Source organism: Arabidopsis lyrata (genome assembly GCF_000004255.2).
Source record: "Arabidopsis lyrata subsp. lyrata unplaced genomic scaffold ARALYscaffold_6, whole genome shotgun sequence".
Lineage (NCBI taxonomy): Eukaryota > Viridiplantae > Streptophyta > Magnoliopsida > Brassicales > Brassicaceae > Arabidopsis > Arabidopsis lyrata.
In genome coordinates this window covers 1,359,272-1,386,935 of record NW_003302550.1, presented here as the reverse complement: position 1 = coordinate 1,386,935, position 27,664 = coordinate 1,359,272, and the positions used below count along the sequence as shown (strand labels likewise).

Here is a 27,664-nt window from a genome sequence, read left to right as displayed (position 1 = left end):
ACCATTAAAACGGTGGGGGCTTTTCCTAAAACTAAAAGAGTTTATTTTTCTGGTATATTTGACTATTGGATTGGAGGTTACGTATTATTATTGCTAATCTTGTTGAGAGTTTCAGTGAAAGAGAATGTCAGAAGTTGTAAATTTGTCATCATCTCTGCGATCTTTAAACCCAAAGATCTCAGCTTTGGTTCCTCCATATCTCTCTCGTCAAACCTCGAGCTTATTCTCTCAACCGAGATACTTCAAATTTCATTCTTTTACCGATAAAATCTGTTTGGCAGCGGAGAGATTCCGAGAAGTCGATGCCCTGAAGCAGGACGGTGGTTTGCAAGAGCTCGATGACTCGCCGGTGTCTGTTGAGCTCGGACCGATCTGTGGCGAGAGCCACTTTGATCAAGTGATGGAGGAAGCTCAGAAGCTTGGTGAATCAGTTGTAATTGTCTGGTGAGTTTCTAGGTTAGAGATTTTAGATCAAATCTATATGGGATTGGTTCCTTGATTCTAGTATCAACAAGAATCCGATGGAAAAAAAGAGTACTTTGCACTCAGATTCTTCCTACGTTTTTGGATTTCTCATGGTGTTTCACTGTCTCCTGAATTCGTCAATTGTTTGTTTTCTTCATAAAGCTCGAGTCTTTGCTCTCTTATGTGTTTGATTGTGTATTTATGGTTTGGTGAAGATTAGCTACATGGATTTTGTAGGATGGCAGCTTGGTGCAGGAAATGTATTTACTTGAAACCAAAACTCGAAAAGCTGGCTGCTGAATTCTATCCAAGGTTTTGAGTAATTTTATATTCTTGTTTTCAGAGAATGTTTGGATCTTGACAGTGAGATTTATTCTAACTGGTGCCTACATATTTACCTTACTGGTGGTTTTCTGATTCAAACTATTTCTTCCAGACTGCGGTTTTATCATGTTGATGTCAACGCTGTGCCATATAGACTTGTTTCCCGTGCAGGAGTTACGGTAAGCCCTATTCTACAAATCTTCCTCCTGTATTAACAACTCTTTTCGAATCAATTTTAATCAGAACCTTGGATTGTTGGCTTGTTGATCTAACAACTACTTAATTAATGTTTGGAACACCGGGGGACGCAGAAAATGCCAACGATTCAGGTTTCTTTTATCCTTTCCCATATCTTCAAGGAACTTATAATTCAGATCTAGACTCTGACTAAACTCTTTTCAAAACAATCACTGATTTCTGTGTCTTATTCACTCTGCAGCTATGGAGAGATGGTCAGAAACAAGCTGAAGTTATTGGCGGCCACAAAGCGCATTTTGTGGTTAACGAAGTCAGGGAAATGATAGAGAACGATTCAATCAGTTGAATTGCGGTCTCAAGGCTCTGCTCTTTTTTCCTCAGATTGTTCTTAGTTTTTTGGGGTCACTCATAGGAATGTTCAGTTATGGGAGTATGTGTTCTGTAACTTGAACTATCGGTTGATTGGTCTTGTTTTTTTATCTGTTCTGTAACTAGACTATTGGAGTAAGGGAAACACATTGAGGCTTTGGTAAGCAAGAATTGTAGCCATCCTATATCGGTTGATACCCACAAATGTAATGTAATTGTAGACTCTTACTTATTTATAAGATCAATACAACTTTTATTGAAAAGAATGAGCAGACTATGGCTAACGGGATTATGTTCAGTATATACAAGCGCATAATGCTCTCTAACACTAAATATATTCTAAGTTAGAAAAAAAAGAATAAACATATTGATATGCAGACTTCATCAACTTTGTGCTTCCATCAGAAAACCCAATATTTCTTCTTCTTCTTGCCTTCCGGTATGGGCAGCTCTACACATTGCCAAGAACACAGGAAGACAAAGCTCAATAGTCAAACTAATTTGATCAAACAAGAAATCTTAACAGAATCTATAACAGATTATAATCATACAAGAAATGTCACATACCTCCTTCAGGATAGATTGAATTGTAATGAACCTCAGCCCAGAAGCTTAAACATATAACTGATTCAAAAGCCAACACATTAATTTATTGTATGTCTGAGATTTTGGGTCAAACGAGAGAATATTTGCAGTTGTAGGTGACTTACGGCGATTAGACTTCTGAAATTGCGGCAAGATCTCAATGTAACATGTATCCTTGAATGACGTTATCACAAACATCCGAACACCAAACTGCAATAACAGCAAAAAAAAAGGTACTTAAGTAGCTAAATCTCACCTCATTCCCTAAAGATTCTTTCATCTTACACACAAAATTTCTACAGAAAAGAAAGTGCTTAGGTTGTGTAAGTACCCAATCCGCAGCAGCCTGAAGAGTAACGTGATCACCCCATTCTCCATTCCTGTGTTCCCAAAACATTAGGAAATTCTCACCATTAGTGATAAGCTAAAGCAGTAACCTTCAATGGTAGGAATTGAAAGTTTCTGACCGTTTCATTGCTTTAAGATAGTCATTGTACGCCATTGGAACATAACCTTCATACATCTCTCGATTATATGCAAGCTGGAATATATATATGAGAATGTTAAATCATCAAAGGATAAGAATATTGAACTGAAATGGAGGAGAATAGATTCTTTTCTTGGTACTATATCTCAACCTGATTAACAATTTGTTCTCTGACAAAGTTATGGTGTTCTGAAGAGCGGTAAAGCTGGTCTGATAGTGACCGAAACTGAGGAAAAATGTAAACCAGTGAGACGCTGCTAGAGATTTATCTGCAAAGCCTTTATTAGAAATGAGAAAAAGAAAAAAACCTGGCAGTTTCCATCTCCTTCAATCTTGTTCTCCACCAAGCCATAAAGCTGTAATCTGTAGTTTATAATTGCCATACAAAAGAAGAGATTTCTAAATATCCATTCATATAAATGTATAAAGCTAAGATTAATTGCCAAGTTAAAACAATCTGTTTGGACTCTTAGCACTAACTAACAAAAAGCCTGAGAAGAAGTTTGAAACCACAAAAATCTCAGCTATCAAAATTAATTAAGTCAATATTAGTTCATTTGAAGCAGCTCAGGTTGTTCCAGAAAATCGATGTACCAATTAACCATGCAACTTGAGACTAGAGATATGATTGCATTTCTATGTTCTCACAGCTTAAAAAAACCAACCAAATCCACGGAAATGGTGACAAGCAATTGTTCTCTAGCATGTATTGGATACCACATCTATAACATACCTCTGAAATAGCCGTTCATGATCAGATATCTGTTCATCCTCTGACGGTAATTCCCCATTGATTTTCGGCACGTGCTGCATCACACCAAGCAAAATCAGGGGTTTTAAAACTTACATATGCTTCTGATAAGTTGATCAGAAAACCTCACAAAGAAAAGAGGTACTTACAGCAATAGGTATCATTTGATTCAGTCGCTTCCCAACCTCTGACCAAGATTCTTCTTCTATTTCTACAGAACAAACTGAGTCATCATCACGAGGTGGGGAACTTTGTCCTCCTTGAAATCTTATCCTTGCAACATTCTTATCTTCCATGTTACCGTTATGATTATGAAGAATATCACTTTCCCGGGATATAGCAATGGCTTCCCCTTGATTTTCCTGCCCTGCAGACAAAAAGTAAACTAATGATTTTCCAAATAGTGATTCCATAGACAATTCATAAAAGCTAAGAACTTTTGAAAATCCACCTTGATGAGGATGAGGCCACTCTTGTGCAACAACAGAAGTAGGACTAAGATTATTGAGCCCCGATGCTTCGGCTCGAGCAACTCTAGACAATTCGTCTTGATAAAACTGAGCAATTGCCGCATCATTGTCTACATAACCAGTCAAAGGCTGATTATAACCTTCTCTAACATAGCCTTGAGTACCACCACCACCTGACTCATACCTTGTTACAGTAGAGCAAGAACCAGCATTTGTAAGTGTACAAACCTCCAGATCATGAAGACCCCAGCGAAGAGCATCAGGATCAGGCTCATACCCCATTTATTCAAAAACTGATAAAATTGTCAAACTTTATAAAACACAAACAACCAAAATTGCGTTTTTTGGCTTGCTCTTGCGTTTAGAATTGAGTTTCCTGCAAAAGATGGAAAACGAGGAACGCATGATCATTAACAAACTCTCTCGATATGATGTATAAACTATCAAAAGAAACCGCATTTAGTGTGCAAATCATCAAAGCAATAGGCTAAAAGCAACAGATTGCCGCCCAACTCATCAATTTGGAGACCAACCCAGAACCAAATTTCACCAAAAAGCCCCAACAAATCCAACAATATAATAATTTTTAATAACAATTGATTGACCTTTTCAAAACGAATTGATCAAATGAAAAGAAAAGGGAAAAAAAGTTAGAGAATTTGGAAAACTCACCAACCTCGGGAACCTGGAGATCGCTGAAACTTTTTAATGAAAATTTTGGGAACGAGAAAAAGTGAAAGAAAGAGAAAACCTTTGAAGATGGGTTTGGTCAGAGAGAGAGAATCGCAGCCGTTGAAAAAAGAAAAGAGCCGGCAGATATATATAACATTAACGGCGTTTCACACCGTCGTCGGGTTAATATCGGAGGTCGGTTGCTAAAGACAATCCTAAAACCCCGCTATTTCCCAATACCCTCCCCTGATTTGTCCACGTGTCTCCACTTTCTATAACGATTAGATCACGCTTTATTTAATCCTTTTCAGATATTTTCATTTTTTAGTCATAAATTACCAAATAATTTGTTTCTCTATTCCTACAATTTTTTGTAAATTTATTTATTTCTTTAAATTTACATTCATTATAATCATTAATCACTGTATATTTAATTTTTCCACTTTTTTCTAGACATTATAGTTGCACATATTACTTCAATGGGACTTTTGCAAAAATGCCACTTTTTCAATGTCACTTTTCAAAAATACCCCTTTTTTAAAACCTTATAAAAAATGCTCTTAAAAATATAAGATTTACCCAAATATGTATGTAATATTATTAAAACATACACAAACTACATTTCTATGTATATAAAATCTTATAAATACTTTATAAATTCCTTATAAATGCATTTTAAAAACCTTTAAAAACCTTTAAAATATCTTGTAAAATCTTTGAAAAACCTTAAAAATCCTTTAAAATAACTTGTAAAACCTTTAAAAACCCCTTATAAAACCTTATAAATACTTGGATCGAGTCTTCAAGTAGTAGTTACAATCCATAAGTACCTTATAAACCTAATAAAACTTTATAAAAATTTCAGATTTTAAAAGGGACATTTTTGAAAATGGACATCTAAAAGGGGCATTTTTGAAAAGGGGCACACCAAAAGGGGTATTTTTAACAATTTCTCTACTTCAATTGGCATGTGTGTTATCGTATTTGGTATTAGGAGTCGCTGTCACGCTGAGGTACGAGGTGGTTTACTAGATATTACAATCATTAATAATTAATGGTTACCTTTGTTTTTTTTTTTTTTTCACACCTTCAATCATCTAATCCAAGTTCTACAATTCCTTCATATTTGCTGGTAAAATAAATATTATATTATTACTAGCGTTATATCGTGATTTACTGATTTAATAAGATACGTAATCGATAGATAAAATTTTTTATGTTCTCTTAAGTTTGATGTTTTGAGTTTTATACGTAAATTAAAAAAAAATAATTTTTATATTATTTAATTATTTGTTTATTAATTTAATAATTTTAGTTTTACTTCTTTCCTTTTTTTATTGGTTACAAATAAAAGTAATAATGATGTTATTATAAAACATTAAATTTTGTAGAACAAGAAAAAACTCTAAAAATAAGAATTAAGAATAATGGATTAACTCACGTATACGTAACAACAATATCTGACATAGATTCCAAGTTTAATACACGTGTTCGTCAATTCCAAATGACACACATATCATACTTCTCACCGTGATATGTGTGTCAATCACACGTATGATATGCCATATCATAAGTTTTGAGTTTGGTTACGTGAGATTCTCATTGAGTTCGTCAATCTCACGTAACCAAACTCAAAACTTATGTTTCCAATTAAAACACAATTCCGTAAAAGATAGGTACTATTTGTTAACTGGGAGAAAACAAGATCCACAAGTTGTTCCAAGATAATTTTTGCTAAACCGTTTGGGAACCTAATAAATAAGAGATCTGGGATTAAATGGGAAAATCATGCATATTAACATTTTGAATCCAATGGTTACGAGTTTAACAGTCAAAGCAAACAAGAGTGTGAGTGAGTCGTTCTCAAAAGTGGAAAGAAGTCGCATCTACTACAAAAAGAGACATAACAACGGTCTAAAACACTAGACAACAACTAAAAAAACCAACCAGATATTAGATCTTACAACAACTCTCAATTCCAAAGAGAGGCCCTTTCACTTTCTCCAGCCACCATTTTGCAGCATTCAGTGCCGTTCTATGTGACATAGTGCAGGGTTTTCCGTCTGTGGCGACTATAATCCGATACAAACCTAAACGACAATCCGCATCCATCCACCTTGCATTTGTATGGTCGTTCTCCTGTGTGCAGACGCAAATGCTCTGTCCTCGCCCATTGCCATTTGAAAGTCATGGAACATCCTTTCCAAGAGCACTCGAAAGGTCTTTCATCATTATGAACACGTTGATGAAGCACCAGATATTTGTGAGCCCTGAATTTCTTTCCACACCCTTCGTAAGTGCAACGGTTTCTCTTGTGAGCTTGTAATTTCGCTTTACTCTCAAAAGTCATCTTGCATCCCTCTAGGTAACATCGGTTGGGGTGAGTTGTCGCGGGGACTTCTTGGTGACAACTCCCTGAGCAAGCCTTTGGAGTTTTCTTGAGCCTTTTCGCAATGGGTTTCCTCTCTTCATCACTCGTTTCAGTGGGCTTTAATGAAGTTTCACATGTTTCTTTCCTCTTGCCCCTTGACCTCAACCCTTCACAAGGACTCCTTATGAAACCAATGCTACGCTCTAGATTATCATTTGTTTCACACTCTGATTCTATTTTCCGCTTCTTCTTTGCTTCTTCCATAGAATTGGGAGCCTCGATAACCTCAGTGTTTTCTGAGCTTGAAACTTCGCTCTCCATGCTAAGCTCATCATCTAGAACTTGCAATCCATTTGAAGAAGCTTGATCACCGTTGCTCGAACTTAATATATCACTACTTTCTAAAGGTTCACCATCATGGGTCATGTCAACAACTATGTTCTCACTGGCCGTGTTTATTTCAGGAATTTCCATACCCACTTGAGCTGAAGAATGCTCAGTGTGCAGAATAATTTCAGAGCACAAGTTTTCTATGGTACACACAGCTTCTGCTCCCTCCACCTGTGCGTGATCACCAGATACAGCTTCTCTTTTGGTTGGTTGCACCAACTTTGATTGCTGTTCATCCTCGATATTAGTGACAGTAGACCTAGGTTCTCCAAACTCTTGGTCACTCATTTCAACCGCTTCCTGAATACCACGTACAAACACATCACTGCAGACATAATCACCAGACAATTTTCTTGGTCCACCATGATTATTATCTGTAGAAACAAGTATGGTCTGGCTTGCCACAACATGACTACCTGAGTTGGAGCCATTATTGTTGCTGGTCAAAGAGTGTCCTTGGTGCTCTCTAGATATGGAGGTTAAGGTTAGGTCAGCAGAGTCTGTATTCCCCATACTGGAACTATTTGTGACATTCCCATCTAAAGCTGAACCAAACTTGACAGTGATCTCGGGATGTTCTTGCCCATGTCCCACAGTGAAAGATGAGCTACAAGGATTTATGGAAAATGATACCCCAATGACCCTTCCAGAGTCTCCAATCTCACTGTTCATCTCAGAACGAATTGCACTATCCAGATGTGACCTATTGGTAAATTTATTGCATGTCTTATCAAAATCTTTTGATTTAGCTAGGGTAGCTAGCTCCTGACCATGTTCTGCAGAAGGCTTTGGATTCAACTTTTTCTTTCTAGAGTACTGGATGATCTTTTCTTCCTTTTTTCCGGCCTGAGAATCCATATTATCCCTTAATTTTCCATCTGCTTTTACTTCAAGATGTTCACGAGGTGTGAAACTTGAGGTAGAAATGGGTTTAGCTTTTGAGCGTGATTTTCTCTGCAGCCATCTCATAGTTGAAATATCTAGCATCTGGCTGGTATCGGAGAACAAGCCACCTAGTGACAGTGCATGCTGAATTTTCTTAGTAGGGGAATTTTTCCTCACTTTAACACAGTACCGTAAATTGATGCCAAGTTCTGAGGTCCAGTCTACACCGTGTTCGTAGTTTTCTTCATCTTCAATTGCAAGATCAATTAAACTCAACTCTTCCTGAGATGCACTCTCTAACAGGACATCATCATATCTGAAAGGGACTTTGACCTCCTCTGCCACTATAGCCGCATGTGCCTTAAATTTTTGAAAGTCTGCAACAATTTCAAAAAGGTTACAGCAGAATGATCAACAATCAACAGATTTTTACATAATTTTCGTTTTCAGGTGGGTGTAAAACTCATAATTCTCTCCTATGTAACAGTTTGTCAAAAAGTAGAGCAAATGATGCAGACTAACCTTTATGGCAAATTACAAGGAACTTCAGTCCACCTCTGGGTTGCAGCAGTCTCTGAAGTTCAATAGTGTGTTCAAGGCAGAAAATGTGAGGTCTTATATATCGAGAAGACGTTTTCCATTCGCAGTCAGACTTTTCTGATGACAGTGTCGTAATTTCCTGAGCATCTGTATAGTTAATAGAAACACAATTAATAGGCTTTAAAAGGCATATGATGCAGTTCATAGCTTGGATAAGAACTGATCTGTTACCTGTATCTCCTTGTCTCTCTGGGAGATCTTTTAATGCTTTCTCTGAAGGCTGGACCACAGACATAAAGGGGAAGCCAAGAACGCCACACGCCACACATGGCAAGGTTCCAGAATCAACTTGGAAATCGTTAAGCAGACCATCATCATCGTCGTAGTATACATCATTCAGCTTCTCCATGAACAAGCTCAATTCCTCTAAAAGAGTCGTCTTCTCTTTATTCTGCAATTCAGAATGACCCTCCTCAAGTTCATTTGTTGCCACTGCTGGAGGTAAAACAGCAGAAGCAGCAGCAGCTGCAAGAGCCACTGCGTTATGACGCGGAAGTAAATCAGGGTCCCACGTCACCAAACGAGAGCCTGGTTCTCGAAGAAGAACAGATAAATTCTTGTTTTCGTTCAATATATCTTCTACAAAAGCTCTTTTCACAAGGAACTCTCTTTCTTCTCTCTGCCGATCTCTCAGTCGGGAGCTACGACCACCTGGTAGCAATGATCGTGGCACTCTGGAAAATGTAATATTTACAAGAATATGAGCATTGACATGGTCCATCAAAACTTAAAAGGTTATCTGACAAAGAGATCATGGTAACCTGCCTTGAAACAAAGGACATGGTCAAGAGATATAGCAGCTGCTGATGGGACAGCATGGGTAGATAATTCATGGCTGCCCGACGCACAGCAGCTTCCTTAGCTACGTTGAGCCACTGTGGGGTTCCAAAATTAGCGGCTTCCCCACAGTTAAAACCTAGGAAAAGTTATATTAAATCTGCTTAGTTATGGATTCCGAAAAGTTCGTAATTCGTATTCCTAATCTAAGCCAAACTAACCACTTTTTTACTATGTGACTGATCTAACTACTCAATAGAAATATGATTCTTCATTCTTCTGATTAGAAGATCAATCCTCACCTCATGCTATGTCGATAAACACCCTTTTTCTCCACAGCTTTATTCAATTTTTCACATTTTCTCAACCACTTTAGAGAGTGCAAATGGAATGCATAGAATCACTAAGACTTGAAATAAATGTTTGAAAAAAGGCATTTTACCGTGGCTGAATCCTACATGATAAGACCTCGGAAAAGTCACAACAAATTCACCAGGATTTTGTACCAACCTACGTAGGCAAACAAAGACAAATAAACATAGATATAGCAGAGCATGGAAGTATTTATAAGAAAACATATACTGCCTCACATCTCCACATAACAGAAGTGAAAGTTTCAATGAAATAAAAGGCCTACCTACAGCAGGGAATGCCAGATGCAACTATCATCTCAGGTGATACAAGAGTTGTCTTTTCGCCTAGTTGGGTGAGAGCAGCTGATAGTAACAACGAGCAGAGAAGAGTTAATGAGAAACAGAAGGACAAAGCATTTCCTAAGAAGTATTGCAATGTCTCCTATCTATCATAGCGTAAAAACAATAAGACCTACGACATTTAACCACGAGTAATAAACTCCCTTCATACCATGGTCAATGTTAGCCACATTTTCATTTGCAAAGTAGGAAAATGATGCTATTAAAGAAAAAGTCGATGCGGTAATCATTCTAGGAAACCTCATTTTTCACATGCATTATAACAACAACACATCTCTATATATACAGAATCATTATATCATCATTAGCAGTAGTTTTCAAAAAGAACGTACCCAATTGGTCAATGTTTCTGCCATAAGAATTTTTGCGGATAATCTCTTCAAAGTCAAGCGCATAATCACAAGGGACAGCGTACCAAGTCTTTGGTGAGCCAGTGTGAAGATAATTCATACTGTGAAGCTCATGATCCTCAACGTGCCAGGCAAACCAGCTGAACAACATACCGATATAAACCATGGGAGATGTGACACCAGGGATGTCATCTGGCATGAAACGTGTAACAGAACCAGGTGAACGTGCAATCGTCTGAAGGTTCCACGAACTGTTGGAGAGCTTCCAGCCTGCAGTGCCTTCCATTTCATCAACAATATCCACGTTCTTCTGCTTGGACGAATCCTGAGATGATAAACTTGTAGAAGCAAGGGGTGCCTTTTCTACCTCAGGGGATGAGTTTTCACCGTTCTTACCTGATGGGTCATTGATTTCTGTCTTCCTCTGATAAAATCCCCTGCCCCTCCTCTTCCTCTGCCGGAAATGCCTGAAATGACCCTCTGGCTCACCGAAAGCAGAGCCAGGCACATCATTAGCATACTCTATGTATATAGGCTTTTCTGAAGCCGTTTTCCAGAACAATGCCTCAACGACAACTGGTGACACTTCTTTAATCGTCCCTAATTGGCTTTTGTAGAAAGTTCTCGACTTAGTTTCAAACTGCTCCAATGTATATACGCCTCCACTTTGCCAAACCTGCTTAACACCACTCCTTTGAGAATTACTCTTACTCTTCTCTCCTTTCGTTTTTTTCACAGTCTGGCCTAATTCTTGCTGCCTAGTGGTGAATACAGCTCTATCCTCTTTACACACCTTGGAAATGTCAACATCCGAAACCAACTCCGGACACTTCAAAAGAGACTTGTTCAAGTTATAGAAAACATACTTTTTGGATGGCTTGGGTAAAGGAGGAATGATCTTGCAAATCCCAAAAGCACTAGCTTCCTTCTCGATTTTCGATATATACGCAATGGGATCTGCAAATTCAGTGTCTGTAGGTCTAAACACAGGTGCCAATGGCAAAGCTTTAAGCCAATTCGGAATTTCAACATTACCCATCTCAATTCAAATTCCGTATGACTAACAATTCAAACACCAAAATCAGATGTAACCCACCATGAACAAGATCAAGAACAGCAACCAATTGAAGAAACCCAGCACTCTAAAACCCTAGATTCGATGCTGATTTCAAAGATATATTCTTCTTGGCTCCCTCCAATCGAGACCAAATCAACACGATGAAATTGTAGGCACTGATACGATCAGCAAAAGCAGCGGAATCTCCATGAGGAGAAGAAGAAGAATAAAGAGAGGAGAGAAGAAACGATATCAACTGTGCGGTTGCGCAACGACGGAGAGACGGAGAAGAACTGAAGAAGAGGCAAGAGAGAGAAAGTTGTGTAAAAAAATGTTAAATCTTGAAATTTCCTAAATTATTTTAACGTTTGCCGTTGGTGCATGTTAGCGTGAGATGAAAAAACTTTTACTAGTGTGCGCGAGGTGTCAGATAACTTAAACCAGCGGTGCGGTGGTTCGTGGACCGGACTGACTCTTACGGACCGGTACTGGACCTATAAAAAGCCCACTACTGTATGGCCCTATTATAACCAGTTTTTGAAATAACTATTTTTTTTTTTAATTTAAAAAAATATAGTATTAACTGGATTTATAAAACGTCTGTAGTTCTTTTTTTTTTTTGAAAACAAAACGTCTGTAGTTCTATTGGTGTAATAATTAGGAAATATTCCAAAAAAAAATTAGGAGTTCGAATCTCTCTATATATTGGAGAGTGATTAGCTAAAACTTACATCTTCTGATTTCTAGTATGAGAAGTTATCATTGACCAAAGCTTAAGAATTTTTGGTAATTGTAAAACATAAAATAAAAATATCAAAGTTATGTTTAACAAGACTGACCCGTTACAGAATCGACCACAACACCACGACATAATCATACAAGAAAGAAACAGGACAATGAAAGGGCTAGGCAAGACTTTGATCAAAGTCAGTGACTCAGTGTCATGAAAACTAAACATACACACCAAATATTCTCCACACAACATAATCATAAAAGAAGCAGGATATTGAAAAGGCAAGGCAAGACTTTGATCTGAGTGAACGTTCTAGCAGAGAGGAATCGGAGCTCCGTTCCACTCTTTGAGACATTCGAACAGAGGGTCTATGAGTTTGCCTTGAGAGATCGCTGTGAAGACTTTGTCAAAATCCTCTCCTGGTGACCGGACATTCTCTCCGGTTAGCAACCTAGTCTCGAGTTCGTCTCGCACAAACCGGTACAGCGGATACGATCGACACTTCTTGATTCGGTTAGCCACATTAGATGTACCGTTCTCGTACTCTGTCCTGACTCTTTCCACTTCTTTAGGAAGGAGAGATTTCAGCTCGGCTTCGAACGCTCCGATTTTTCGGAAAACCGTGTCTGTCTCGCCTTCCAGTTCAGCTAAAGCTTTGTCGAAGAGGACGTGCCTCAGCTTCTGCATTAGAGGGTTAGTGAGGCTAGTTGGGTCATCAACATAGGAGAAGACGTATTCGCGGTTGACAACTCGGAGAATGTCGTCGTGTTTGCGGAATGGTTCGATAGCTAGAACGCTTTTGGCAGTCTGGCTCACAGCCTCCTTAACCGCTTTTTTTAGAATTTCTTCAAGGTGTCTCAGATCAAAGGCTTGGCACAAAGCTACCAAGTAAGTTGTTGACATGAGCTTGAGGATAACCACAGCTTCTGCTGTCTTTCGGCTCGAGATCAGCCCAAGAGAGTTAACATCTTGATTGTGTTGCGAGGCGCTTTCGACATGGTTCGTCACAGGATTAGCTAAGAACTGAAGCTCTGAGCAATAAGAAGCCATGGCTACTTCTGCGCCTTTTAACCCGTAATCAAGACTAGGGTTTCTCCCGCCAGATAGATTAGAGGGTAACCCGTTGTTGTAGTAATCATTTACGAGTTCAGTGAACTGAGCGAACATTAGCTTCCCGACCGAAGCAAGTGCTAGACGAGTGTTATCCATGGCGACACCAATCGGTGTCCCCTGGAAATTCCCACCGTGAATAGCTTTGTTCCGTGAAACATCGATCAAAGGGTTATCGTTTACCGAGTTTATCTCACGTTCGATCATCTTTGTCGCTGCTCTTATCACCTCAATCTGTGGTCCGAGCCATTGCGGCGACGTTCGCAGAGCGTAACTGTTAACTAAAATTGCTAGTCAATTTAATCATAAAGCAAACCAAAAGGGTTACTTAAGAAACAAGAAACTAGTTGCTTGAGACCCAAGAACATACCGATCTTGTTTAGGTTTCTGAAGCGGATCAATCTTGTGGAGATGTTGAGCTTCTTTGACATAAGAGCTTCCGTCTAAGATATGCTCCATGATTGCGGCGGCTTCTATCTGACCAGGATGGTGCTTGAGTTTATGCGTAAGATGATCCGTAAACTCCGGTTTCCCCTGCATAACCTCAGCAAACATGGCCGAAGCAACCTCCGCAAAAACCGCCAAAATGTTGGCATCGTACAGTAACGTGGAGGCTAAAGCAGATCCCACCGCAGTCCCATTCACGAGCGCAAGCCCTTCCTTGGGCTGGAGTTCGAAAAAGGATGATACTCCGGCAAGCTTGAAGGCCTCCGAGGCGGTGAGGATCTCGCCGGATGGGCCCAAAGATCGTGAGTTGGGGCGCCCGATGAGAAATCCAACAATATACGATAATGGAACGAGGTCGCCGGAGGCGGTAATGGTGCCTCGGAGAGGGAGGAGCGGTGTGATTTTCCGGTTGAGGAATTTTGTGATGGCTTCGAGTATCTCAAAGCGTATACCAGAGTAGCCTTGGAGGAGGGTGTTTACGCGGATGAGCATCGCCGCTCTTGTAGCCAGCCGGGGAAGCGTGTTTGACGTGTCGTCATCTCCGTCGCCGGTAGCGAATATCCCGGCGTTCAAGTACCTGGTTCATATAATTTGATATATATATATCCGTCAGTTTTAAACCAATTCTTAAGACATCATCATAATTTTTTTGGGGGCTTTTGCAAAAATAGTCCTTTTTCAATGCCACTTTTCAAAATATCCCTTCTTTAAAACCCTATAAAAAATGCTCTTAAAAATATAAGATTTACCCAAATATGTATGTAACATTATTAAAACATACACAAACTACATTTCTATGTATCTAAAATCTTATAAATACTTTATAAATACCTTATAAATGCATTTTAAATACCTTTAAAAACCTTTAAAATATCTTGTAAAACCTTTGAAAAACCTTAAAAATCCTTTAAAATAACTTGTAAAACCTTTAAAAACACCTTAAAAAACCTTATAAATACTTGGATCGAGTCTTCAAGTAATAGTTACAATCCATAAGTACCTTATAAACCTAATAAAACATTTTTAAAAATTTCAGATTTAAAAATGAGCATTTTTTAAAATGGATATCTAAAAGGGGCATTTTAAAAAGGGGTACACCAAAAGAAACATTTTTAACAATTTCCTTTTATTTTTTTTAATGACTTTTTGTCAACTACTCATAATAATGCATAACTTTGACTGCACTTAAACAATTTTTATCGACACTGAATCTATATCTTTATTCTTTCACTGGTCGGACTGACACATCTTCTCTAGTTCAACCCAAAAGACGAAAGAAAAAGAAAAAGCAACTTTTACCAAAAAAAAAAAAAAAATGCAACTTTGCCTCCACGCTCACACTCCTTTTTTCATTTTCTAAGACGTTAAAGCTGATTTCAATAAAAGTATGAGAACAGTCCAGAGGAACAGATAAAGCAGAAACGTTTATTTTTCATAAAACACACAAAATTGTTTGCAAAAGATATTCAATGAAATGAAATGCTCGTCTTTAGTGATGCTGTTTTTAACTTCTTTCGGCAGAAAGTCGTTTTTACTAAAAAATGTGCAAAAGTTTAGTCTTCATTTAACATATTAAAAAAATTGAACTTTTATAGTACTAGGTGCGATTATTAGTTGGTGTAAAATGTCACATGCATATTATAAATTCTTTATCTACCGGTGCTGGATATAAGTATGTATTCCTTTTAAAAATTAGTTTATGTGCGGGTTTCTAAACCTTTTTTTTTTTTTTTGCCATTGGGTTTCTAAACCTAGTTTTCTATGATTCTATTTTATTTTCGACAGAATAAACTAAAAAATATAATGATTTCAACTATGAATATTAATTACCTAATAAGCTCTTTTTGAAGAGCAGCACCTTGGTCAGTCCTCCTACGAGAAGATGAACCAAATCCAGTGGTGATACCATAAGTGTCGGTACCACGATTCATGCTCTCCATCACCCACTCACTACTCGCCTTTACACCGGCACGAGCCTCCTCAGAAAGCTCCACTGTCGTTCCTCCACTCGCCACCGCCGCAACCTGACCGATGGTCAGCGTCTCTCCGCCGAGCTGCACCGTTCCTTTCCTATAATCCTTCACCATCTTCTTCACCTCCTCCAGGTGGCTCCCTTTTAAAGCCTCCGCTGCTACATTCCAGTTAAGTGGGTCGCTCAATGCTGCTGCGGTTGCGTTTGGTTGACAAAACTCCATAATATATCACAAAATCTGACGGCGACCCAAATGACAAGTCTGGAGCTTTTAACGAGCTGGATTAAGAGATTGGGTTTTCTGGATAGTCACGAAGTATATATAGGAGTATTCGTTTTTAGCCACAAAAAAAAGGATAAACATTCATATCTTCTTCACTCGCATAATGTGACTGACAACTATTTTCTTTGCTAAATAGTACAGTATTATTTAAAATACTTCAAGCATACGATTAGTTTCAACCGCTTAAACATGTTTTTTTTTTCTGTCTTAACTTCTTTCTCGTATAATGTGTTTATATTTTCTTTTCTTTTCTCCTATATGACAAACACACTATCTCGTTACAACTAGAAGTCTAGAATCGTTGCAGTCACAACAAAACACATGTTGTCTTTGCTAAATACTCCACAATTTGTTAACTGGTAAAGTTTAATGGTAAGTTTAAAATCTTTAAAAAAAAAAAAAAAAAAAAGTTTAAAATCTAATGAAATGGAAGTATGAAAGACTAATCTTTGCTAGACACTCCAATAAATAAAGAATGATGTGAAAATTAGACCATCTCCAATGCACACCTCTATATTTTCCTCTATTTTAGAGGAACTCTATTTTAGAGGAGATTTTGCTCCAATGTGTGTCTCTAAAATAGAGGAGAGAGACAATAAATGCCTCTATATATAGAGTAATCTAATGTCTCTCTCCTCTATTTTAGAGAAAACTCTATTTTAGAGGCATACATTGCAGCAAAATCTCCTCTAAAATAGAGGAAATTATAGAGATAGGCATTTGAGATGCCCTTACACTAAAGTTTTTGAACAAAGCAAAAGTAGTAATAATTGAATGACCAAAAAAGTATATATAACTGCATAAATCATAAGCAGGATATTGTTGTAGCTACTGGCGGCTCTTGCTCTCTTACACCTCTCACCATGTGGCGGGCTCAAATCTCTCAGACTAGAGTTATATTGAAAAAGCATATATATAGCGATAGCCGATAGGGTTCTTAAGGTCTTTGGTCAAATAGAGAGACTTAGATATTGGTTTACATTATTGTTGACAAAGTTTTGATGTTCAACCAAAATATTTAAAATATTACACGATTGGCGTATGTGGAACGAAAATGACGTATGAATCAATTCAATGGAAACACATTTTATTGAAATTTATAACGATTGAGATGTCAAACGTCTTCTCGTGATAGATTTGATTCCAATAAAATAAGTTTTGGATTTCTTTTCTTCGACGATTTCCCGTTTTTGCGAGTTCTACTTCGTCACGATAGAAGACTTAGGGTTTTGAGCATTTTCTTTCACTAATCTACGTTTGGTTTGTCCATCACTGAGATACAGAGCCGTCCCTGAGAATTTGAAGGCCACAAGCAACAAAAAATAATATTAAACCTATGATTTGTAAGAAAAAATTAAAAATGAAAAAAAAAAAAAAAACATTGAAAACAGAGTTAGTGGATTCGAATTGGTCATCTGCACACATTATAACACACTTAAAACCACTAGACTACTTGAACATTATTGTTAAAAATGTGGCCGATTATATATATGGGGGATTTGGGGCCGCAAACACAAGCTTGCCTTGCTTGGCCTCATGGCCGGCTCTGCTCAGATATATTTTAGAAATATGATGTTTTTTTATGTTGTTTTTGGTTTTGATAGAAACAACATTTAAGATAAATAGAATATATCCTATAATCAATGCATGCAGATAATAAATACTAACACACTATGTAATTGAAGAGCATGCTCACCAAAAAAAAAATGTAATTGAAGAGCATGGAAAGGCAGCGGCTTTCGGGTCGGGGTTTGGTTCACATTTTCGATGTTGATTTCAAAACTAAAGCATTTTTTTATATATAATTACATTACAACATTGATTTATCTTAGAAAAGTAAACAATAAAAATATCAAGAACTAAACACAAATATCAATAGAAAAAAAAAAGAACTAAACACAATAAAAAAAAAGTAAAACTATTTTGGATTTTCTTTAAGTAGGATAATAATAAAAGTATTACCATAAAATTAAATAAAGTTCAACTCTACTATTTAACCAATTAGGGAATTACTATTAATATTATGGTTAATTGTATTAAAATGAGTTATTTTATATAATCAAAAGTACACGGATTTTATCCCAAAAATGTATTTAATTTTAAAATTTTATTACTATTTAATTTTTACAAATCTATGATTTAAAAATTTGACTATATCAAAAACTTAAAAGGTAGTAATATTCTAACTCATCCAATCAATTCGGGTATTTATTTGTTAGTTCCAATAGTAGTCCAACAAATTGTAGTTGGGACCATAACGTAATTAATTATCGTGATCTTATTTATTTCCAAGAAAGCTAAAAATCCCAAGTTGATTAGGCCAACAAACAAAACACAGGCAATCACACAAGAAAAGGATAATAAAAATCACTTTCACGTCGGCTACGGAAATGACATCTCGTGATTTTTTTCATCCTCTAGAAAAAAATAAAAAATAATAACAAATCGGAAAAACTTAACTTTTGTCACATAAAAAGATTTTGGCGGTTGGAAACAGAACAGAAGGGCTCTTCGTCGTTACCGTTTTGGACCCGATTCCTTCTCTTTCGTGTTTCCATATATTACTGACTGACTTGTTCTTTCTTTTTTATTTTCTCGCTTTTTTTTTCTATAAGATTTTCATCGAAAAAAACAAAACATGGGTTTCTTCACCAGTGTGTTGGGGATCATCGGTTTTGTAATCGGAATCCCTATCGGACTCATCCTTGGTTTCTTCGTCTTGATTTATTCTCAGCCTACCCACCAAGAGGTAACACAATCAAACACACTTTTCGCATCTTTCGTTTTGATTCGTTCATCGTTCATGTTTGAGGCTTTGTTCTCTTAATTTGTTTGAAGATGGTGAATCTAAGAGCCTAGTTTTGAATTAAAGCTTCTTACTTTTCATGTAGCTACCATCAAATTTTGAGGCTTTGGTTTACTGTTCATTAAAATTGCTGATTATCTACTTTAGTTTATGAATCTGAGGGTTAATGATACACTGTTTTAACACATTGCAGTATCCACCTGCGAGGCCACTAGTTGAAACTAGCATCAGTGTTCTTCTTGATCTTTTACCTGAGATTCCATTGTGGATGAAGAATCCAGATTATGAAAGAGTAAGTCACATTTTATAGGATTGTGTGTTCGGACTTTAGTATCTAAGCTCGGTTACTTGCTTGACTGATGGTGCTTTCTCTTGTTTACATGAAGGTGGACTGGTTTAACAAATTTATCTCATACATGTGGCCTTACCTCGATAACGCTGTTTGCGGTATCATCCGGAGTTCTGCACAACTTATATTTGCAGATTTTGTTGGGACCTTCTGTATAGAATCCATTGAGTTCGAAAATTTGAGTCTTGGACCGCTTCCACCCACAGTTCACGGCAAATCCTTGTCCCATTTAGCTCTTGTGATTTCTTACCGTTGTTTTCAATGTGCTATTAATGGTTAAGGCCTAATCTTCTGCAGGCGTTAAGTTCTATGAGACCAATGAGAAGGAGCTTCTGTTTGAACCATCAATAAAATGGGCAGGCAATCCCAACATTGTTTTGGTGCTAAAGGTTCTCTCTTTACGAATTAGAGTTCAGGTCAGTAAGACTGAAACTGTCAAAGAATGAAACACAAGCAATGAAAAGCTATACCACTCTTTAGTTCCATAAACACAAAGTTTTAGCATCTTCACTTCTGAATATTGAAATGTTTTACCGTTGCAGCTCGTAGATCTCCAGTTTTTTGCGATAGTGCGTGTAGCTCTGAAGCCTCTTCTGCCGACCTTCCCTTGTTTCGGAATGGTTGTAGTTTCATTAATGGAAAAGGTAGCTACATCTCTGTATTTCACACAAGAGTGACTCAGAGTAGATTTGAAAGTGGCCTGCTTTGCTAAACATGATTCTCTTTGCAGCCACATGTTGATTTTGGATTGAAAGTGCTTGGTGGAGATGTCATGTCCATACCGGGTCTCTACAGATATGTTCAGGTGCTGCATTGATGATCCTCCTATCGGTAGGAGCTGGATTATGTTGTTTATCTAGTCAAATGAGATGCTCCTTCATCGGTATCTTTTCAGAGAACTTATCTTTATATCATGATTTTGCAGGAAACTATTAAAAGGCAAGTTTCAAGTATGTACCATTGGCCACAAGTGCTTGAGATACCTATTCTTGATGCTTCAACGTAAGTGTTGATCAATGTGACTAGAAATCATGAGGTCATTCTGTTACTTTCCTCTGATGTATAAGTTTACTTCTAATGTAGAGCTTCTGTAAAGAAGCCTGTTGGATTACTACATGTGAACATTATTCGAGCTCGTAATCTCCTCAAGAAGGATTTGCTGGGAACATCTGACCCTTATGTCAAGCTTAGCTTAACTGGAGAAAAGCTTCCAGCAAAGAAAACCACCATAAAGAAGAGGAACTTAAACCCGGAATGGAACGAACACTTTAAGCTCATCGTGAAGGACCCGAAATCACAAGTCCTTCAACTAGAAGTCTTTGACTGGGACAAGGTCCATGCATCTCACTTCATTCTTCCACTGTCTGGTTTCTTCTCTAGTCCAACATTTTATGCCATTCTTATAAAGCTGCTCTATATCTCTATAGGTCGGTGGGCACGACAGATTGGGAATGCAGCTGATCCCCTTGCAAAAGATTAACCCGGGTGAGAAGAAGGCGTTTAATCTTGATCTGATCAAGAACTCAAATGTTGTTATGGATTCTGGAGACAAGAAAAAGAGAGGAAGATTAGAGTTGGATCTCAGGTATGTGCCATTCAGAGAAGAAAGCCTTAAGAGTAGAAATAAAAGTCAGGATGAGTACCAGAGAAAAGAAAGCAGAGACGAGAAATCATCAGAGGACGACGATTTTCTCAGCCAAGCTGGTCTACTCTCGGTTGCAGTCCAATCTGCAAAAGATGTCGAGGGCAAGAAGAAACACTCGAACCCTTATGCTGTTGTTCTCTTCAGAGGAGAAAAGAAGAAAACAAAGGTAAATTCAACCTGCATTTTGCTTAGAAGCTACTAAAGAACTATTTGGGTCATGATGAGACTAAGCTCAAATACATTATGTCGTACCTTTTCTTGATCAGATGTTGAAGAAAACACGAGACCCTCGATGGAACGAAGAATTCCAGTTTACACTAGAGGAGCCTCCAGTGAAAGAGAGTATACGCGTTGAGGTCATGAGTAAAGGAACCGGCTTTCACTTTCGATCAAAGGTAAAGATCTCATGCCTTCACCCGAGCCTGATAAAAACTCGGTTAAACAACTGCAGGCTGTAAACCGGTTTTCGAGCAGACAGACCCATTTCAACTTATACCTTTGCTTGATCTCTATGTAGGAGGAACTAGGACATGTAGACATAAATCTTGGCGATGTTGTTGACAATGGAAGGATCAACCAGAAATACCATCTTATCAATTCCAGAAACGGCATAATTCACATTGAGATCCGTTGGACAACTAGTTAACAAAGCTGATAACAATTCTTCATTGAAGTTTTGTTCTAGCCTGTTCTTGATCAAAATTATATTATTTCAATTAAAATTCGAATTACATATTAGATGAGTGGTAAAATGTTTCATACAAAGACAGGAAAAAGCAGAAAAGAGACTTAAGGGGTTTGGAGATTCTTGAGATCTTCTTCCCCTTTGGCGTACCAAGCTGGCATGATCTTAGGAAGGTGAGGATACAGATCCTTTTATGAGTTCCTTATTGTGCCTTCTGCAACTCCGGTTGCTACTTATATATCTGCAGGCTCAATTTCACAGTTAGAAAGAGTATTTTTCTTGTTTTGTGAAACACAATGCACATGAAACTGACCTCGAAGCAGTTTCTTGTCATCGGAAAGCTGTGTTATGATGTAGATAATAGCTGCTGCGATTGATATGGGACTCCTCCTGCAGAAGTTTACACCAAGTGTAATGCCTAAACCTCAGGGCGATAGATTCAGAAAATAAGAACAATAGGGTTCAAGGAGACATAGTTATGATTTACTCACCTAATATCAAACTCCTCTGACTTCTGCACAGATTCCTGAGCTGCTTTCACGGTTTGGTTGCTCATGCCAAGATTGGAGCAAAACCGTCTCTGAACAGTTGGAATCAATATCACTTGATTAAAGACCAAGAAAATGAAGATATGTATTTTTATAAACTCGCCATAAAGTCACCAGCGTGTATAGTCCACATTTCTACTGACTGTCTTGTTTCCAACCCCAATTGTTTGACTATGTGATCTTTTGCACGGCCAATCTCTTTCTTTGTGGCTCCATTGGCAACAGAACATATTTCTATACCAAATCGAGAGTATTAGAGGCACGATGCCATGGAAGAGGGTAATGATGGATGCTTAAGAAGATTCTTATAGCTGTATGTGTACCATGCTTGAGCTCTCCTCCTGGACTGACATCAACGGTCAGAGGCTTAAACTCTTGTGGGGACCTCCTGAAGAATGGCAGCACAAGATGACTGGTGCTGCCATTTCTTCAACCCAAGAGGTTGGTGGTTCTAGCTCCAATACTGCTGATGACTTGGTAACAACATTAGGATATTCTCTAGAAAACAAATAGTATGAGAATAATAATTCAACATAGTATTTAGCTACTTTATTATGAGATCCTGATTAATTTTATTAAACAACCTATTTATTTGTCCTTTTTCCTTTTAGAGTACACCACAAAGAATAGAAAATACACATTCCAGTTATCAATTTACAACAACCCCAAACGCAAACGTGGTAAAACAAATAAAAGAAAACAACAACAAATATTCAATTCGTTAACTAAAATCCATTATAAGGTTGAGACAGGAACGTCGCGTCCGCGTTCTGGTCGCTGCAGTAGAGACAAGGGTGTTGATGAAACCCTAGTCTCTCAAGCACATCCCTTGCCATCATCACTAGTTGCTTGTTCTTCAAGGCACCTTCATTTTCTTTCAACACCCTCTGAATCGCGTTGCTAAACGCTCCATACGCTTTCCCATTGCCAACGCCGACGTCAGCAGACGTCTCATCCGCCTGACACCCGCTCAGCAATATCCCAGAATCCACGTGTCTTTCACGGGCCGTCATAGTCTCCAGAAGATCCATTAGATCCATCGCAGGTAACCGGAATTTAAGGCCAGCATCGCCGCCAAAGAGCTCAAGTAGGTGTGTGCCGATGTCGGAAGTTGTTATTCCCGTGAGAGAACTCAAGTGGTCAAGAACTTCCTTGAAGGGTAAGGCACGTGAAGTTATTGTCTTATTCGTTGTCTCCATGTCCGGAGATATGTTGCTGGAGACTGAAAAGGGTCCGATCTGTTCTTTCTCTTTGTCGATGAGACCACCACTATGGCAAGAATCAGAGATCATGGTAAAGCTTGTTCCTTTAGGAAGTTGATTGACCAATTCTCTGAAATCAACATCTGTGATGAGATTGAAATCACAAGGAACAATAGCTTCGTCTTGCTTAAAAGGGTGAGAAGATTTAACCGAAGGAATACGAGTTCCATGGCCACTGTAGTGGAAGAACAAGATGTCTCCAGATCCGGCTTGAGCTTTACCCACCATCCTACGTAGAGAAGCCTTGATGTTGGCACCTGTCGGCTTTACCTTTGATTCTGGCTCGTCCGTTAGCACCTCAATGTCGTCTTCTTTGAATCCGAAACGGGACATAATAGTTTCTTTCATGGCTAAAACATCATTGATGCAACCGTGAAGCTCGTTCCTTGTGTTAGGGTAGTTGCACCCGACGAGAACGGCGAGTCTTTTCTTGGCCATCCCTTGTTGATCCTTTGTGTTCATTTGATTTCTTAAGGTTTTAGAGGGGAATTCAACCAACTTTATAGGCAAAATGTTTTGGGGTTTCTTATTTGTGTTTAGTTTTTCATGTGCAGTGTTGTGGTTTTGGAGCTAATGTGTATTTATGATTGAGGTAACTTGTAGTGAGGGTCAAGTTAACATACATACTAGATTAATATATATAATTTCAATTCTAGTTTGCTTTTAAGCTATGGAACGTTTTTTAATGGCGTACTCTTGACTTTAATATTAATGCTTTCAAGCAAGAAACTATACCTTAAATTAGACTTTTGAGATAGACATAAATAAATTCTAAGTCATGGACTCATGGTCCCACCAGAAGTTGGATGGTGTTTAAAGTTGTAACCCTCATGCTTAAAGTTTAAATATTATAATTAATGATTAATTTGGTTAACTTGGATATATATACATAACTTCAAAAGGGAAGTCATTTAGACCTAATCCATCTAGCTATCTAAGGTAAGAGACGAGCAATATTTTATATTCTATATGATATACGAAGAATGTATATAACGTGTACATTGTTGAAAAATAATGTCAATTGACCAAACTAATAACTTGTCTTAATCCCAAAAGACCGTCTATCTACCATAACGACTTCGTGCACGCAACGGCAAAGTCTTTTTGAGACGAACCATTTATGATATTAGCACCATCTTCACTTCACCTACGAGCCTAACTCATGACTTCATTATTTATAAGTTATATCCCCAATAAAGCAATCAAACTTTCAATAGTAAACCCTTTACCAAAATAAAAAGCATTCAACTTAAAATATAAAGCTTTTAGTAAACGAGAGACTAATCAAATCGAATGGCTGCAGTATATATATATATATATTGTTGATTATAAGTTTTTGGGACCCGCGGTTGTGTTATGTTTTTAACAAATAAACAACCATGAATAAGAAACCTATACTACAGTCTGTTTAATGCATAAAGTTGTTTGTATTCCTATGCATGCATTTATTATCTCTTGGGCAACGCCGCAACGGCTTGGAATCATCTCCCAAGTTCGTGATCGATTGAGGAAATGGGGCATGAATATTCTTGAAACTTTTGTCTCATCTGCAATGCTGCACCTGAATCAAAGAACCACTTGTTTTCTGAATGTACTATACATCAAAGACATATGGGGCCTCTTCTTTTGCTTAATCCAGCAAGCCTACAATCTTTGAAGATATGCTGCCATGGGACCTCAAAGAAGTAGTGAATGAGGTTTCACAAGAAAGAAATCGTATAACCAAGAGTTTGTGAATTGTGGTCCATTAGTTTGTTCGAGTGGATAGAAGATTCACTATGTGGGTCAAGGCCTCTAATCTAGTTTCTTGACTGTAGAGGCCTTAGATAGCAACATATATGTACTCAGCTTCATACAGATATTGAGGATTAGTTTGGGTTTTGGTCCGGGATTTACCCCGGTTATATTAAAAAACAGTGATCAAGCTGATAAATTAGCGTCTCATTGTACAGGACACATTGATTTTTTTTACCTCACAAACCACAATCTTCATTACACAAGTTATATCAACCAAAAAAAAAAACAGAGCAATTTTACACGAGAAGCACCCAAAACACCAAGATAATGGAGTAAACCGGATATAAACCAAGAAATAAGATTTGGTATCCATCATTGCCTTGGTCTACTCGTCACGCTTAGTTTAGAATTGCCATTGCTGCACAACACCTTTCCCGCGAAGTCGTTTTGAATGTCACTAACCATAACCGCCTTCTCACAGTGACAGTTCAACAAACCGGTTCTCCTCTTATCGTAACCACTAAACGCCGTCGACGAGGACGACAAGGCGATTCTTGAGAAGTTAGCTGCAACCGCGGAGGCCGGCTCGGCGGTCATAACGCTCCAAGTAACACTTGCTTCGCTTGGCTCGTAACCGTACTCAGACACGGTCTCGTCTATCGAGACCCGTACTGGTGGAGCCCATGGACGAGCTGCAGGTTGAGTAGAGAAGCTCTCTATCTCAAAAAGATCGGAGCTAGCGTCGCTCGTGGCTTCTTCGTCTATGATGACTCCCTTGGGACTCGTAGGATTCAGAACCGGTTTAATCGGAAGCAGAACCGGTTCAATTCGAACCAAAACCGGATTCTTGGGATTTTCTGATGATTGTGAAGTTTCGTTTAGAGTTGGGAAGCTAAAATTACTAACCGGAGCTCTAGCTTCTCTGTTTGCTGCGTAATCTACGGACCGAGTCACAGTGTTTGAAGGGATTGTTAATCTTATTGGCTCAGGCGAAGATATCGTCTGATGACTATGAACGATTCGGTTCGACACGACTCGGTCAGAACCGGTTTTGGGCTCTGCGATTCTTGGTTTGGATTCTTGGACCTGAACAGACTTAGAGCTAGAACAGGGACAAGTCCTGCGTCTAAAAAACCATCTGGGTCCTTTCTTGCTGCTTCTACGTCCATCTCGGGCCGATCCTTGGCGGCTTTTGTTAGAGAGCAAACCGGTTTGGCTGTTCCAGCTAGCTTCAGACGATGCCGTTTGTCCCACGGTAAAAGAAGACACTTTTGCAGATGAAACAGATGAGAATCTTGGACCACTTAGATTCCTCATCTGGCATCCATCGTTGCTTCCATTTTCGCTAAAGTAACTTCGAGCTTCGAAGATGCTTAGCTCAGTATCGTCATTCTCCTTTTGTTGTTGTCCGTTGTTGTCTGGCTTGAGGTACGAAGAGAAGGAAACATCGATGTCGTTTGACCGATTCTGAAGAATCTTGATGTAAGGATCAAGAGCATCGCGTTTGGTCGCGACTACAGTGACAGTAGTTTGCGCCATTGAAGTATCTTTTGGTTCTTTTGTTTTCTAGAAGTTGAAAAACAGAGTTGCAAGTTAGTACAGTGCTCTGCCTCAAGTCTCTCACTTTGTGTATATATATATATATATATATATATATACTTGAGACTTGAGAGAAGTGTCATGAGTTAGTTATGTCTGAGAAAGTTATATCTGCCTCGTTTAGATGTCATCAATACATTCTTACATGTAAAACATTTAGGCCTAGGCAGGTTTCCTTAATGTATTAAATCTTAAAAGTCTTTACAGAATTTAATTTTTTTTTATAGAAAAGGTTTGATTTTGTGGAACCCAACTATTACATTAAAATTCATACAATAAATTTTCAGTCATCATCAACAAATAATAGAATGGATTAGGATCTAATGTTTTTGGTTGTTCTTCATATACTTTTCCATAAATCCAAGATTTTGGTGATTTGGTCTATAGTCTCTTTATCCAGAGCCAATTTTGAAGGTTTAGTATATCACTTGGAAGTTCGAATTTTGGTCCTTAATTAAGATTTTTTTTTTTAAAATCATCTCTAAGATTTGATTAGAACAAATTCAAGTTAGTGTTCTAGCTTCGGAAATGATACTATTCTCTTTTTTTTTCAAGGTTAATTCTATTTCAAAAGCTAATAAATTTTACAGAAGAATCTTGACTTGTATGATTTACATTTTGTGGATACGCCACAATTATTATCAAAGAGTTGCTCGTGTTTATAATACAAGATCAAAATTTCATAATTATGAAAAAGAAATTTGGAACCAACGTTGTGTTGGCTCAGTGGTAAATCTTCCAAGTAAAGGTATTGGGTTCGACCTCCGTTGGGAGGGATTTCTTTTCCAAAAGAGATGAATTTAACCTGGTGTAGCCGTGTAGGTCCTCCCTCTGGGAGATGTATAGGGCCTTCGGGCTTGAACGTCCAAATATTCAACCAAAAAAGAAATTTGAGTTGTATCTATCGAAAAAATCCACATCAATTAAAAAAACCCGACCCAAAATAGACTAACCAGTATCCAAGTAGTAATCTCAAAGATGAAAAGAAACATAAAGTTTTGTTGCACCCTATCCTCAGATCTAG

At 38.0% G+C, this 27,664-nt stretch overlaps 7 protein-coding genes across 11 annotated transcripts; 2 read left to right on the top strand and 5 right to left on the bottom strand.

Moving 5' to 3' along the window:
* Window positions 1–79: 79 nt before the first annotated feature.
* On the top strand, window positions 80–1,622 carry LOC9307154 (thioredoxin-like 3-2, chloroplastic). Its single transcript, XM_021022389.1, has 5 exons — window positions 80–444; window positions 703–777; window positions 902–968; window positions 1,101–1,118; window positions 1,229–1,622. The coding sequence occupies exons 1-5, from the start codon at window positions 125–127 to the stop codon at window positions 1,331–1,333; spliced, it is 585 nt and encodes a 194-aa protein (XP_020878048.1). The 5' UTR covers window positions 80–124; the 3' UTR covers window positions 1,334–1,622.
* On the bottom strand, window positions 1,558–4,588 carry LOC9307153 (OTU domain-containing protein DDB_G0284757). 3 transcript variants are annotated; one of them, XM_021022386.1, is made up of 11 exons: window positions 4,326–4,588; window positions 3,631–4,025; window positions 3,329–3,546; window positions 3,162–3,235; window positions 2,737–2,791; window positions 2,580–2,654; window positions 2,409–2,482; window positions 2,273–2,321; window positions 2,067–2,151; window positions 1,924–1,980; window positions 1,558–1,807 (listed from the first exon to the last, which is right to left on the bottom strand). In XM_021022386.1, exons 2-11 carry the CDS (start codon window positions 3,929–3,931, stop codon window positions 1,758–1,760), a joined length of 1,038 nt encoding a protein of 345 aa, XP_020878045.1. In that variant the 5' UTR covers window positions 3,932–4,025; window positions 4,326–4,588; the 3' UTR covers window positions 1,558–1,757. The 3 variants fall into 3 exon arrangements, with proteins under 3 accessions (XP_020878045.1, XP_002871083.1, XP_020878046.1); XM_002871037.2 differs by having other exon boundaries at window positions 1,564–1,807; window positions 4,322–4,588; XM_021022387.1 differs by lacking the exon at window positions 4,326–4,588 and having other exon boundaries at window positions 1,564–1,807; window positions 3,329–3,541; window positions 3,631–3,854.
* Window positions 4,589–6,094: 1,506 nt separating this feature from the next.
* Window positions 6,095–11,935, bottom strand: LOC9307152 (probable lysine-specific demethylase ELF6). Of its 2 annotated transcripts, XM_002871036.2 has the most exons (7): window positions 10,390–11,931; window positions 9,982–10,060; window positions 9,787–9,854; window positions 9,333–9,483; window positions 8,739–9,241; window positions 8,490–8,654; window positions 6,095–8,344 (listed from the first exon to the last, which is right to left on the bottom strand). In XM_002871036.2, the coding sequence occupies exons 1-7, from the start codon at window positions 11,444–11,446 to the stop codon at window positions 6,357–6,359; spliced, it is 4,011 nt and encodes a 1,336-aa protein (XP_002871082.1). In that variant the 5' UTR covers window positions 11,447–11,931; the 3' UTR covers window positions 6,095–6,356. The 2 variants fall into 2 exon arrangements, with proteins under 2 accessions (XP_002871082.1, XP_020877334.1); XM_021021675.1 differs by having other exon boundaries at window positions 8,490–9,241; window positions 10,390–11,935.
* A 309-nt stretch (window positions 11,936–12,244) lies between these two features.
* On the bottom strand, window positions 12,245–16,049 carry LOC9309209 (phenylalanine ammonia-lyase 3). The gene is made up of 3 exons (XM_002871035.2): window positions 15,585–16,049; window positions 13,678–14,331; window positions 12,245–13,581 (listed from the first exon to the last, which is right to left on the bottom strand). The coding sequence occupies exons 1-3, from the start codon at window positions 15,947–15,949 to the stop codon at window positions 12,510–12,512; spliced, it is 2,091 nt and encodes a 696-aa protein (XP_002871081.1). The 5' UTR covers window positions 15,950–16,049; the 3' UTR covers window positions 12,245–12,509.
* Window positions 16,050–18,409: 2,360 nt separating this feature from the next.
* LOC9307151 (synaptotagmin-3) lies at window positions 18,410–21,547 on the top strand. Of its 2 annotated transcripts, XM_002873094.2 has the most exons (11): window positions 18,410–18,758; window positions 19,009–19,107; window positions 19,202–19,376; window positions 19,462–19,580; window positions 19,707–19,808; window positions 19,895–19,969; window positions 20,090–20,166; window positions 20,248–20,497; window positions 20,592–20,975; window positions 21,076–21,204; window positions 21,327–21,547. In XM_002873094.2, the coding sequence occupies exons 1-11, from the start codon at window positions 18,648–18,650 to the stop codon at window positions 21,453–21,455; spliced, it is 1,650 nt and encodes a 549-aa protein (XP_002873140.1). In that variant the 5' UTR covers window positions 18,410–18,647; the 3' UTR covers window positions 21,456–21,547. The 2 variants fall into 2 exon arrangements, with proteins under 2 accessions (XP_002873140.1, XP_020878498.1); XM_021022839.1 differs by lacking the exons at window positions 18,410–18,758; window positions 19,009–19,107; window positions 19,202–19,376; window positions 19,462–19,580; window positions 19,707–19,808 and having other exon boundaries at window positions 19,900–19,995.
* A 1,022-nt stretch (window positions 21,548–22,569) lies between these two features.
* On the bottom strand, window positions 22,570–23,923 carry LOC9307150 (metacaspase-9). The gene has a single exon (XM_021022840.1). It carries the CDS (start codon window positions 23,764–23,766, stop codon window positions 22,768–22,770), a length of 999 nt encoding a protein of 332 aa, XP_020878499.1. The 5' UTR covers window positions 23,767–23,923; the 3' UTR covers window positions 22,570–22,767.
* A 1,303-nt stretch (window positions 23,924–25,226) lies between these two features.
* LOC9309208 (protein PHYTOCHROME KINASE SUBSTRATE 4) lies at window positions 25,227–26,642 on the bottom strand. The gene has a single exon (XM_002871033.2). The coding sequence runs from the start codon at window positions 26,578–26,580 to the stop codon at window positions 25,414–25,416; it is 1,167 nt and encodes a 388-aa protein (XP_002871079.1). The 5' UTR covers window positions 26,581–26,642; the 3' UTR covers window positions 25,227–25,413.
* Window positions 26,643–27,664: the final 1,022 nt, after the last annotated feature.